The 14,506-nt window shown below is 26.6% G+C and overlaps 1 protein-coding gene across 4 annotated transcripts; it reads right to left on the bottom strand.

The window, feature by feature from the left end:
- Positions 1 to 487: 487 nt before the first annotated feature.
- On the bottom strand, positions 488 to 10,722 carry LOC126850815 (NAD-dependent protein deacetylase sirtuin-2). 4 transcript variants are annotated; one of them, XR_007687596.1, is made up of 7 exons: positions 10,351 to 10,722; positions 9,429 to 9,677; positions 8,749 to 9,105; positions 6,714 to 6,909; positions 1,207 to 1,390; positions 862 to 1,044; positions 488 to 721 (listed from the first exon to the last, which is right to left on the bottom strand). XR_007687596.1 is itself a non-coding variant. In XM_050594178.1 (6 exons), the coding sequence occupies exons 1-6, from the start codon at positions 10,379 to 10,381 to the stop codon at positions 976 to 978; spliced, it is 1,086 nt and encodes a 361-aa protein (XP_050450135.1). In that variant the 5' UTR covers positions 10,382 to 10,722; the 3' UTR covers positions 733 to 975. The 4 variants fall into 4 exon arrangements, 1 of the variants encoding a protein (XP_050450135.1); XR_007687597.1 differs by having other exon boundaries at positions 10,466 to 10,721; XR_007687599.1 differs by having other exon boundaries at positions 10,559 to 10,720.
- Between the last annotated feature and the right edge of the window lie 3,784 nt (positions 10,723 to 14,506).

The following is a 14,506-nucleotide window of genomic DNA, read 5'->3' as shown; positions in this document are numbered from 1 at the left end:
TACGGCACTTTTTGCCATCACTGTATAGGCAATAAAGTTATTATTTGACAAAGTTATTTTTTTTTTTTTTAATACAAAGGTTGGGGCTGCAACTTGCAGAATATTATTGGCATCACCCACAACATTTCTGCGTAGGTTTTGAATCGAAAATGGTGAAATAGTTAAGGATCTTCCCTTGTTAGATCTATTGAACTCATTGAAAATTTACCTGCAATTGATCAATATCTATTGTAGTCCCCCTATTGGTACGTGTGACTAACTATATGCTGCATGACAAATTCTTAATTTTTAAAAATTCTTTATCGAAAAAATCTCTTTCTAGGTAAAGGAATTTTTGCTAATAAATATTCTAATTAAAATATTCTATTCATATTTTAACCGTACTGTGCGGAGAATAAATCTAATTTATAATTCTCTATGAGTTTCTATATTTTTTCCAATTTAAATGCTTTTTCGCTTTGTGAATAAAGAATATTATAAAAGCATATAATAATTATATGGACTATCACCATATTATTTTATTTTTATTTAATAATAGATCTTTTCAGAAATATAAATAAAACATTTAGATTATCTATAAGAATATATTCTTCTATGTTCTTATTTTCCATGTTCCATGATTTTACCGCAAAACCCATGTGTGTTTTTACATTTGAATTTCTTACACAATTCAGAAATCAAATAATGGTGTGATTAGGAAAGGGTGAGTTATTGGTAATTCCTAATGATACATTAAGATTGCACATTAACATTATTATTTAATTATTTACTTACAAGAAATGATAAATCAATATATATACATTTTTAAATAATTACATTGCAGATATTATCTAGTATTTCAACAATATTTTTATTACCTACCTTAATTAAAATTTCGTAGTATATTCTTAAAATAAAATAAAATGTGTCAATAAAATAACTTTTTTTTCTTTTTAGAGACTTTTCCAATTATTAGTAATATTCAACCATTACTAATTAATTGTCATTTCGTTTTTTTATATCCAAATTATCATGTTCTTTTTGTATAAGAGTTCGCAATTCATCCTAAAATTAAAAATTATTTATTACCTTTGTACGTAAAACAAATTTTATTTATATTTAAACAAAAATAAAAATATGAAAACGTGCAGATATTAATTATATCTTGTATAATAAAACAATAGAAAATAAACAATAGAAATATGTATATAAATATAAAAATTTTACCCTCCAGCCAAGTTTATCCGCTAATAGTTGACAGCCTGTGTCGCAATCACCGAGCCAAGCTACATCGCGTCCTCCTTGTGTATCAAACATTAAACCTTGTCGTAGTCCTAAGAAACGCGATAAACGATCTTGCATACCTACTTTTTCATTGTTGATCAGCAGACGTGGACAAGTAGTTCGTACTCTTAAAAAAAATAATTTTTAACATTTAATAAAGAAAGATGCATAAAACATGAAAACTGAATATTGTTGAAAATATACTAATCCTAAAATATACTAAATAACTAATTACATAATAATGTAACGATAATGATAATATAAAGAAAGAATTATTGAAAAAACTTTTTAGACAGTTTAAATTTAAGGATGTATGTGACATATATCGAAATACTAACAAAAGCATTAAAATTTCATAGATTGTTCTACTATTTCTTCTAAATATTTGTGCAAAAACTAAGTACAATTCTCTTAACGGTTTGGAAATTATTTAAATTTAAAGTTACTATTGATTCTTATGGAAAATCGCCTATTGTAACACTTACTGACAAATTTGACAAAGAAAAAATATTACCAATAAAATAAAAATTTTCACATATATTAAGAAAATTCTAATAAATGTTTGTACAAAACTTGATTTAGATCCACTAATTCGTTTAAAAGTTATTTACTAAAAATTGTAGAAAAATATTATCTGTCTCTTTTTCTCTTTCTGCAAATTATTCGTTTTTCATTGTTTTTTGCAGTTGATTTCAAAAGATCAAGAATTTTTTCACGATCAAAATTTTTGCTATAAATTAGAAAAAATATTAATTACTATTTTCTTTTACGAAGACGTCAAAATCCATATTATTTTGTGATACTTTAATTTTTTTCATAATCGAATTTATTTTTTTAATTTTTCAAACAGTATAAACGTAAGAAACGTTTTTTTTTTTAATTTTGATAATTTTTACTATTGTACATCTAAAACATCCTTAAGTGTTAGCAAGGAGACATATTTTTGAGTATTCATATTTATCTGTGTAAAATTACTGATTTTGAATTCCTTTTATTGTATAATATGAACCCCTTATATTGTATATTAAAAAATCTCTTCTATTAAAAATCTACAAAATTATTTGTATAAGTGATGCAAATAATCCATTATAGATTTTTTCTCTATAAATATATATAATATAAGAATTATATTTTGCACAGTATGATACAAAAAAAAATCACCTTTAATTTTTATTTATTTTCGTTTGCTGCTGCAGAAATATTGATAAACTAATATTCCTTTATTCATTTATTGTATTATTTTACACATTGTAAAATAAAATCAATTTATTACTGTTATGTAAAATTTAATACAAAAATAATAAAAAGTCTTTGCAAATATTAGAGCATGAGCAATGTAAAGCGAAGTGTAAATTGTTCTTCTCAAGCATATTAAGAAAAGTGTCTATCACTGACTTTTATGGGCTTTAGATATGTTGCAAGGTAGCTAAAAATAAGAAAAACATTTTTTGCGTTCAAGTTTGAAGGTTAAAACAATCTTTTAAAATTAATCCAGTATATTTAATTTCAATCGAATATCAAAAGAATATCATCAAATTTATGATTCCATATCTAAATTTTTTACGCACACGCACGCACGCACGCACACATCTATTCTCCATTTATTAATTTTACAGATTTAAAAAATTGTTACTAAAAAATTAAAACAAAAACAAAGAGAGCATTTAATATCACAACTATGTATTATAACATTGCTTTGCAAAATCGCATTTTTAGAAAATTAATTTTAAATATTATATTATACAGGATAATCCAGAACAATTTAATATTTTTGAAATGTCATATTCTTGAGCAATTTTATGACGATTTTTGCATTTACAAATTTTTTTCCAAAGCTTAGTTTTTGAGTTATAATTAAAAAGTTAGCTATTTACGAGTCCAATACAACGGGCAACCAGAAACGGTGCAATTCGTCACGAGACTCACTTCACAATTCCACAATAAATATCATTGCAAACATTGTTACTGTTGCACTTTATTATCACGCGCAAATATCCACAATCAATTTCCACAAAATTAAGGTATAAAATCCCACAATAAGTGATATTTATTGTAAAATTTGTTGTAAAATTTATTGTAAAATTGTGACGTGAATGTCGTGATACATTGCGCCGTCTCTTCCTACCCGTTGTACCGAACTCATAAGTAGCTAACTATTTTCAATTCTAACTGAAAAAGCTTCGGACAAAATTTTGCAAAAGAAAAAAATCATCTCAGAATTCGCTCAAGAATATGACATTTCAAGGACATCAGATTGCTCTGAACCACTCTATATATGCCTATGTGTGTGTTTTGCTTATGCCACACAATATGGAAGTGTTCCGATCAGGGATCGGCTGTACGCGCATGCGTGGCGGTGACAATATAGCGACGTACATATATATGTGCAAACTTTGTTGCGGAACTTTATGACCATAGAATGTTAAATGACATATAAGAATGTTAAATGATAAAGTTTTTGTATGTTTAATTAATTACAATGTATATTTTTATAAAATCTATATATATATTTTATTTTTTAATACATTTAAAAAAAATTTTTTAAATACTTTAAATATAATCGAGTAATAGTACCTCTTTTATTTGAATGAGACTTACTTTACTGAAGCCGTATTCTCGTACATGCGCGTATTGCCAGTCCCTGATCGGAACACGTGTTGAAATAACAGCTTCTCCTCATATTCCATGTTATAAAATGACCACAAGCTGAATATTTCTAATTGTGTGTATGTATAATGTATAACATATTTTATGACATAATGACGATTTGTATATATAGGAAGAAAATAGTAACATATTTTTATTCTTTATTTTTCATTATGTACAGAGCGATTTAAAAAAATAAAAGAATTTAATGGGAGATTTAAAAATAAAGGTCAAAATAAGAAAAAAATGTTCATACATGTATCCAGAAATGTTTAATTTCTAAAATATAGCTTAAAAAGTGTGTTCAAATAAGTATTTTGGGAATAAAATCATTATACATTCAAATTTGAAATTTTACGAATGTCTAATACTAGCAAGTTATAATCTGGTTTATTTTTTACTTACTTTTTTAATATTACTATTGCAATTTTTGTTCATGTAGTTAGGTAGTTAAATTTTTGTTTTACCCTTAAATTATAACACTGCATTAAAAAGTCAAGTTTCTAATAAGATTAAATAGTTGCTTAAATGCATTGTCCAAAGAAATTGCAAAAAAAAAAAAAAAAACAGTTTAAATTATATGGAAAAACATTATTTTTTTAATACAAAGGAAACAAAAAACAATCAAGAGCCATCCCAATCGAAATCGTGATTAAATTCTATTTATAAGTTAAAAGAGAATGATTCGTCATATTGCGTCTAATATGACTACAATCGGCTATCTTTGTATGTAAATGTCTGCTCATTTAACTAATGTAAGGCGATACAATTATTGCAATTAATAAATTTTACTTTTATATTTTTTTTCTTACTTTTTTCCTTTTATACTTTTATTCTCTTACCTTTTTATACTTTTACTAATTTTATGCTTTATAATTGCATTGAAGATCTAATAAAAGGAGCGAAACATACGTTTTTTGATTATATTTATCATTTAATTAAAATATCAGTGTAATTTGATTGTAATAAAACATATGCACACAAATTATTCTCGCGCTGGCTCGTGATTGCTTTTTGTCTCCTTTGATATATTCATAAAAGCCTTCATTAGTTTATTTTGAATATTTTTTAATTTTTTTGTTCAACATTCTATATTTCAGAAACAAAGCATTTAAAGATATTTATAAGAAAGATTTTTTTCTTGTTTTGAGAAATATTCTAAGAAATACTTAAAGAAACACTCTAAATTTTTTAACAAAAATATATGCCAAAATTTTTTGATGCAATCAAGAAATTATTTCAATGAATGAAAAACACTCTAAAAAACATGTCTTTTATTGTCTGAATACACTATAAACTGGTATTATATAAATACCAATATCTGTTTTATTGGGTAAGATAAACTGCAGATTTTAACAAATAAAATTCTCTCTGTAAATGATTACATATAAAATATAGACAAATTCATTATTGCTATCTATAAATTATATTATTTTTTCAAAGAAAATCTTTAGATTTTTTTTTATTTTATTGCCAATTTTATTGATATCATATATTTATATTTTATTGATAAAATATATATACTATTTATAAAATTTTAGATATGTTATAGAACATAAAAAATGCATATTGTTTACATATTTTTTGTGTGTTGAAACAATTCGTCCAATTGAATCAAAAAATTCAGTGTTTTTCCTTTAATAAAACAAAAAATCAAAATTAAAAATTCTATATAAAATGGCAGTAATATTTCCTTATACATATACAAATTATTTATTATTTTATCATAAAATATATATTATGCATTATGCAGACACGCAATTATATAAAAATATTTAGCTTGTGGTCATTTTACAGTATAGGCCACAAAGTAGGAAAAGTTGTTATTACATATTATGCAGGATAAGCGCAACACATACATAAACATATATAATATAATTAAGTTTAAAATTTCTCAAAAATGCGATTTTGAAAAGCAATATTATAATACCTAGATTTGGCATTAAACACTCTCTTTACTTTTTGTCCTAATACAAATTTTAAAATCTGCTCAAACAATGGGAATGTATATTCCAAATATATTGGAAAATATATTTTTGAAAAATCTAAATATGAAGTACATGAAATGTCGTAAAACTTATGAAACTCTAAAATATTTTTTCATATATGTCTAAAATGTCTAAAATATTCAATAAAAATCAAGTATTCTAAATTAATTTCAAAAAATTGCTTTAATTCCTAAACATGCGGAAACGTCTATAAAAAAATATATCTTTAATTTTTAGTTGAAATATCCAAAGTTCATCAAAATCAATGACACACACAATTTCGAGTTTTTCTTTATAAGAGTAATTATTCGTCAATTTTAAGCATTTAAAATTGATTGAAAAATGACTTAACCTTTTGCATTTCTCAATTGAGTCTGATTTAATATCATTTTTCATTTTAGCCAGTTCTATGTCGAGCCTAGTTCGAAATTTATGACTATAAACTTTTTAACAATCTCGAAAATGTTTCTGATATTATGATTGTGCATTTGTGAAAACTTTTTTTCTTCTTTTATATATTTTATGTAATCCAAAGATTACTAAAATATGGAAAATATACATAAAAGCTGTATAATATAAATAGAAATAACTCAATTGTAGATAAATCTATTGTTACAAAATCGGAAACAGTCTGAACCACAAAGAATTATAAACTATTGCATAGATTTGCAGTAATTTTGTCAAAAAGAAAAAAAATAGGAAAAAACTTACTTTTTCTGATACAGAGAATTGCAATATGCATTCTGTATATGCTTATATACATGTAATAGATATCCTACATTTTTTAAAAATATTGTTTTTAATATTTATGCGTACCTGTCTATTAATGATGCAAAAGGTTGTACTACCAAACTTGATCCCATAATAATTAAAAGATCAGCTTGTACAAAATCTCGATCAGCAAGTACTTGAAAACGTTCAGGTAACATTTCACCAAAAAAAACTATATCAGGTTTTACAACACCTTCATTACATTCTTCACATTTAGGTATTATATCTTCTAGGATTTTTTCTGTAATTTAAAGTCATATAAGTAGTTTTTGAAATTAATATCTTGATAATTTTATTTGTTTATAGATTTATTATATATTTATACTTATTTGTTTGGAAAGCCCAATCTACTCAAAAGCCAGAAATTGTACTATACTTCTACATTAAAACATTCAATTTTATATCTTAAAAAATAGTGTTACATACTAATTTACAAAAACTATATAAGTTTAAGTTAAAATTGTATATAAATGTAAGGAAAAAAACTAGAAAACAATTCCCTAATACAACATATTATAAAGATGTAGTGTAAACCAAAAGAATATATTTAATTATTATTAATTGTATAATTTATATATATGAGATCTGATCAAAAAGTATCTGGTGTTTTTTTTTGCATAAAGCAGTTACAGTCCGGTAACGGGACTAACCGAGTATGCAACTTTAGACCCTGAAGAGATAATTGAAAAGATACAAAATTGAATGACAAAATTGAATGCAGGGTATTGATTCTGTAATTCAAGAGAGAGTGAAAATAATAAAAATGAGCGAATTTATTAGAAAACTTATAATTTCATTGATCAAAACCTAGTAAATTTGTTAATTTTTATAATTTTCACCTTCACTTGAATTACAGAATTCATATCCTGATTTTTTGTTGAACACATTCGATCATTTTAGCTGAAAACACAAAATGCGACGGAATACATGTGCAACTGTCACAGTTGCCTGTAGCAATTGAAGGGATGCACGATTTAGCAAAAAAATCATGCATGTGCAGTAAGGTCCAACGTTGTAAGATAGGTTCCCGTTACCGGGCTGCAGCTAGTTTTCCAAAAAAAAAAAAAAAAAGTCGGATACTTTTTGATTAAACTTCATATATATGTAGGGTGTTCCATAATAACCATATTATCTCTCGTGTGCAGGTAAAGCAGATAAAATCGAGGAAAAAAGTCCTTACTATTTTGCGACTTTTGTAATAATTAGAGATTGACTAATTCGCGCGAGTATAAGCGCACAGCAAGAAGAAACAATTCAAAAGTTTGCGGTCGGTTAGGCATCCGACAATGTTTTGGGAAGTGCGCTTTAGAAACGACAACAATTCTCATGTCTTAGCAATCACATATCAATAAAGTCGTCCTTTCTCGCCACGCTCTAATACTCGTGCGTATTGGCCGATTTTTTAAAATTAATTTCTCAATACATTATTATAAAAATCCCAAAATGATAAAGGATTTCTTTCTTCAATTTCATCTATTCTACTTGCACACAAGAGATGATATGATTATTATGGGACACCCTGTATTAAACATTATAATTAGAATTATAGTACAACCAGATTCATATCATTCAGATCAGCGTTAAAAATCTATGATTTTGATGTTGAACAATGTTATTATATTTGAATGTTTATATTTAAGAAAAAATTATAATATTTTAATACACATACACACAAAATCATTAATTAATCAATATTAATTATCAATAAATTAATATGTTGACTGTCAAAGATGAGTTAACTTATGGTTAATTCTGCAAATTCAAAAAATTCATTACTCCACATATTAGTTAATTCAATCCAATTTTTTTGAGGAAAATAAAATTTTAAGTTCCAATAAAAAATAAATATGATTAAATCATACAAGAAAAATAACATATGAATATATGTATATGCTGATAATATTAGAGATAAAGAGAGATTATCTAATTATAACAATATTAAGTTAAAAATAAAATAAAATAAATATACTAATTATGTAACAAGGCAGATAATTTTGAATTAAAAATGTGAAATCTAAAAAAAGTATTTAGAATAATTTATATAGAATTTTTTTTTTTTTTTTAATGTAGATAAATATACCTTTCATCCATGAAAGCATATATGGAGCTCGGCATTTCAAACAACGACCAGTATGAAATGTTCCATGAGCTTCTACTAATTTCTCAGAAGGTAATCCAGCTATACGTTCCAGTGTATCAATATTCTGTGTATAATGTCGTAGTAGTAGACCTTTTTCCCACAGCAGACGGATAAAGTAATGACTTGTTGTAGGTTGAAATCCTTCTGGCAACAATTCTTTTGCAAGTGTGAAGAATGGTTCTGGATTTTTCATAAAAAAATCTAACTCAAAAATAGCCTGTGGATAAGGTAAATTATATTTGTCTAATTTATGATAAAGTCCACTAGATGGAGATCGAAAATCTGGTATTCCAGCAGCTAGAAAACAGATAAACATTACTTATGTACATATTTGTTATTTATATATAACATTAATATATCTTATTATTTTACAACAAATATATGATAACTCTAAACATAACAGTTATACATAATTGCTATTAATTATAAAAAATAAAAAATATATGCATATTTGATAAATACAAAAAAAAAAAATAAACAAAACAATAAATTATTTAAATATATTGAAAAAAACTAAAAATCATAACTATCATAAACTATCATAACTATCATAACTATCATAAACTAAAAATAGAAGAAATTTATTATAGAAGAATTATAATATGCCTTTATATACTAACAGGTAGAGATTCCAGCACCTGCCATAGTTATGATTTTGCAATCTGGCTTTTCTTTAATATACTCGACAATTCCATCTAAGCTAAGTTCACAAAGAATTTTTTGTTGCGGCAGATCATTTTGATTACCCGTTGACAAATCAACAAGTCTTAACTTCTGAATTAAATATCTACGTAATCTTTCCATTTCAGAATCCTCTATTTCTGATGATTCAGAGGAAATATTTTGTTTTTCTTCATCTAAATTATTATCTAGAACAGAGAAAAAATTTGGTATACAATATATTTAAGCTATGTATTGTATTCTAATGATAAATGTTTTTAATTATGAAATTTATGTGTAAGTTATTTTTTATGTTAAAAATGGCTTATAAAAATTATTTACAAGTTTTTTATATGTTCAATTTTTCAGATATAAAATTATAGAAAAAATGACAATGTTAATTAAATGATAATTATTTTCTATTCAATATATTAGTTCGACCAAAAAGTCATTTAGAGAAAATCACTCAATAATGTAGTTGTTTTAGTATGCTAATCTTGCAAACAAATTTTATCTTCAAACATCATTTTATGAGTTGTTTAAGTACTCTGTATATATTATTCTAATACATGCCAGATTCGGAAGTTAATTTGTACAAGATAAGTTTGTTGTTCTTGGCTGAACTTTTTACACTTTTCGTTTTTCCTTTTTTTTTATAATTTTGAAATATATGTCTATTTTATTTTATTTTCTCTTTCTATTCCAGTTCAGCTTAAAATAACAAACTTCATTCATGTTTACAACACCACAAGAAAAAATATAAGATTACGATACGAAACATTTACATGATATCGCTCATAGCACATTATTCTTTGTATATTATTTCTTGTTTCTTTTAGATTCAAGAAAAAAAAATGTGGCGCACTATCGTTTGAAAATTACCTCTTCGATTTTCTTCGGTCTCCTTATCCATAGTGCAACTTTACAATTATCTATACCGATTAATGTAATGATTTTGAAAATGTGTTTTGTACAAAGCTATCAACGATACACTCACTTCGTTAATGATGATACACACACGATCCAACACGATCTGAACAGGAACACAATAGAACGAAATCTATATGCAATGCGATTCTAGTGTACGTACTTCGCTCTTTGAGTTGCACATACTCACTAATACTGACTGATCTCACAAATAAAATAAATTACAATATGCGCAGTCAGTGGTTTTGCCTGATATTATTTTTCAACATATTTGTGTGCGCACAATTGGTTATATCTACATGGACACATACAAGACAAGACCATAGACATAGTATATCTAGACCAACCGCTTGCCTTTATTTAAGGAATGGAGATAAAGGTCACGTAGAAAAGGATAAGCGGGGAGCACACACTTTTGTATAAGCGCATAACAATAAACATAAAGAAATTGATTGGTTCATTTTCTTATGCATACATTTGTGGACCAATCAATTTCCTTATGTTTATTGTTATGCGCTTATGCAAAAGTGTGTGCTCCCCGCTATACACTCTCTTTTTGCTATGCGCGAGCGAGAGAGAACGCAAAGGGTTGAAAGAGCACGAAACCATAGAACATATAGAAATGGAAAGGGACTGCCATAAATGATCTAGTTTCCACTGAAGCATTAATTCGCATCCAGTGCGGCGTAGAACCAAATTTAAATCGATAGAAATGCGACTGACTGCGCTCATTTCACTCCCGTTTCGATCCACAAGCTTTATCGGAATGGCAGCAAATTAATACAAAATTTAGTCGATGAAAAGCTCCATAAAGTTAGCCAGACCACTTTAATTTTTTAAGAAATAAAATTATTTACTCGTTTGATGGTTGTTTAGTGATGATTAGTAATCTAATTAAAACGTTTGATAGTTAATCGTTTTTCCAAAATTAAATAATTAAAATTTTGGTAAAGTGAGCCGGACATTCTTTATTTTTAGTCAAATTGATTAAATAAAGGCTTATTCGAATGCAGAATCGTTAAGTGGTCACGAATGCTTTCTTTACAACGTTTGGTAGTCCATAATTTATTCAATAAATAAAAAAACCATGTACGTTTAGGTAAGTAGGAAAGCGGTAAAGCATAGACATATATGAATAGACGCAGCATGCGACTAAAAACATGTCTCTGGGCGAGTAATAGGACTGCAACAGAAACGGGAGTGTACGGGCAGTCTCTCTCTCTCTCTTCGCGCATGCGTACATTGGTTAAGTCAAATACAATTTATTTATTTCTCTCTCATAAATATACAAAAATGTCTCGAAAGTACAATTTGCAATTGTGAGCAAAATAACGGGATATTTTTTCATTAGTAAGTATTTATTTTATTACCATGTATTTATTTATATATATAACAATATAATTGCTACTCTCATTTATCAGTTTTAACATTTCATAACCTCTATTTCACAATTCTATACATAGAAATGTTTTCAAATATATCTCACAATCAGATAAATTTTATATAAAATATTGCTATATATTATATACAATTATGATATTACAGGAAAAGACAATAAATCTAAATGCAGAAAGAATTTTGAGTCCGTTATTTTAATGTGATATCAATTTGTTAATATCATATAATTAGTATAATTTTTATAATACTTTTTTCTTCTGCATTACAGATTATCTTCTAAAGAAGAAATTAAAAAAAATGAATGGAATTTATTAAATTTAAACGTGAAATATTGTATAATTTAATAACGTGTAATTCTTTAATTTTGGTGCAATAATATAGTTTCTTTTTATGATATGTAAGCAATTTATATTTTATAAATTAATGCGTTTGTTTTCTAATTTTGGTGCATAACATAATTTCCTTTTATTATATGTAAACAATTTATATTTTATAAATGAATACGTTTCTTTTTAAATGTTGCAATAACAGTCTTTTTTAATTATATGTAAGCAAATTATATTTTACAAATAAATGCGTTTGTCTTTCAATGTTGTTGCAAAAAGAGTTTTTTTATGTTATATAACATTTTTAATTAATATTTGGAAATTTAAATTATAAATAATTATTTAAATCAGTTTATAATTATAACATATTATATTAATATAAATATTAATATAATTATTTATTTGTTAATTTATTATTTATTTAATTTAGAGTTTATTTAATTTATATAAGTAATTTAATTTTATTAAAATAAAATTTAAAGTTATAAATTAAATTTTGAAATTAAATAAATTAAATTTTTAAAGTTAAAATTTAAATTAAATTTAGAAATTAAATAAATTAAATTTTTACACATTAAATAAAAACATGAAATAATAAAAACAATAAGGAAATTATTTTATATGAAAAAAATTTATTATTAGCTAAAATACATTTATTATATATTTATTAGATAATGTATGCGCGCACGCGTGTGTGTGTGTGTATTCCTTATTTCCTTATTTTTCAAAACAACGCATGCGCGAAGAGAGAGAGAGACTGTCCGTATATTCCTTGTTTCTGTCGCAGTCCTATTACTCGCCAAAGAACAGGTTTTCCTTAGGAGGGGATAGGCAATGCCATCTAATTATATATGTCTACGGCGGGAGAGGGGCCGAAAGTGGCCACCGTGTGTGAATGCGTGCGCGAACGTGCATGCGTGCGTGTGGTACGAATTTTGTCGTATGAATGTAATATCAGCCTTATATTACAAAGTATGCGCATGCGCAGGATTAGCGCACATGGTTTTATAATCATGACAGCCTAATAATTAACTACCAAACGTTGTAATTAGACTACCAATCACTACCAAACAATTTCTTTCATTTAAGATTTGAATCAAAATTGATCAACCAATTTGAAAAAAATTGATTGGTAAATAATATATATTGATCCGTTTTACTTTATCGCTTCACCACTTACCTAACTGTACATGGTTTTTTTATTTATTGGATAAATTATGGACTACCAAACGTTGTAGATAAAGCATTCGTGACCACCTAACAATTTTGCATTTGAATAAGCCTTTATTTAATCGATTTGACTAAAAATAAAAAATGTCCGACTAATATTACACCAAAATTTTAATTATTTAATTTTGAAAAAACGATTAACTACCAAATTAGGCTACCAATCATCATCAAACAACCACAAAACGAGTAAATAATTTTATTTAAAAAAAAATTAAAGTGGGTTAAGGCTAACTTTACGGAGTTGTGAAAACCATAGAGATTATGCTAATGAAGAGGCCATGGCGCGCGCAAGGAGGATCGACAAAGAGATATATTTCTGTCTCACAAGGGGAGGGCGCGTGAGCCGGGAAACGGATTTTAATGAAACTTTGTGACATTGTAGTACTTCCCTAAGACTTCAATTCTGCAAAGCGGCAGGACCCACTTTTCAAGCGTTTTCAAAAAAAAACGCATTTGAAAATTACGCGACGAGCGTATACTGATAATTTTTACACTCATTTACGCCGGATCCGGCGTGGTAGATAACGTACCAGTCTAGTTTGTTGGAGGTCTAGGTTCGGTTCTTGGCAGAAAGCCTTTTTTATTTATTTTTTAAAATCTAATTGCAAATTTAAAAAAAATGTTATTTTTAGCCTGTTATTAATTTGTGTTATTAATTATTTAGAAATTGTTGTAAAATGTTAAATTATTTTTACATGAATTAGTGTAAAAGTTACCGGTATACGCTCGTCGCGTAATTTTCAAATTCGTTTTTTTCGAAAACACTTGAGAAGTGAATCCTGCCGCAGAATTGAAGTCTTAGGGGAGTATTATAATCACAAAGTTTCATTAAAATCCGTTATCCCTTGTCAACTGTGGCCATAGAGCACATATATACAGGGTGTCCTGCAAAGATTGTGCCAACGCTCGTGAGCGGGTAGAGGACATTAAACTGAACAGAAAAGTCCTTTACCATTTTGCAATTCTCGCAATAATTATTAAAATATTAATTAAAAAGTATTGGCAAATGAGCACGCGTTTCGCGCGATTATCACGCGGCTAGACTATGGGACATACGCTTTAGGCGTGACAGCGCCGAGCTTCATAGTGTCGCACGGCAACGAAAAGTTTGGCCTCGCGATGAGAGAGATACGCGAGAGACCAAACTTTTTCGTTGC

This window comes from Cataglyphis hispanica, chromosome 1 (assembly GCF_021464435.1).
Source record: "Cataglyphis hispanica isolate Lineage 1 chromosome 1, ULB_Chis1_1.0, whole genome shotgun sequence".
Classification (NCBI taxonomy): Eukaryota; Metazoa; Arthropoda; class Insecta; order Hymenoptera; family Formicidae; genus Cataglyphis; species Cataglyphis hispanica.
This window is presented reverse-complemented; position numbering and strand designations above follow the sequence as displayed.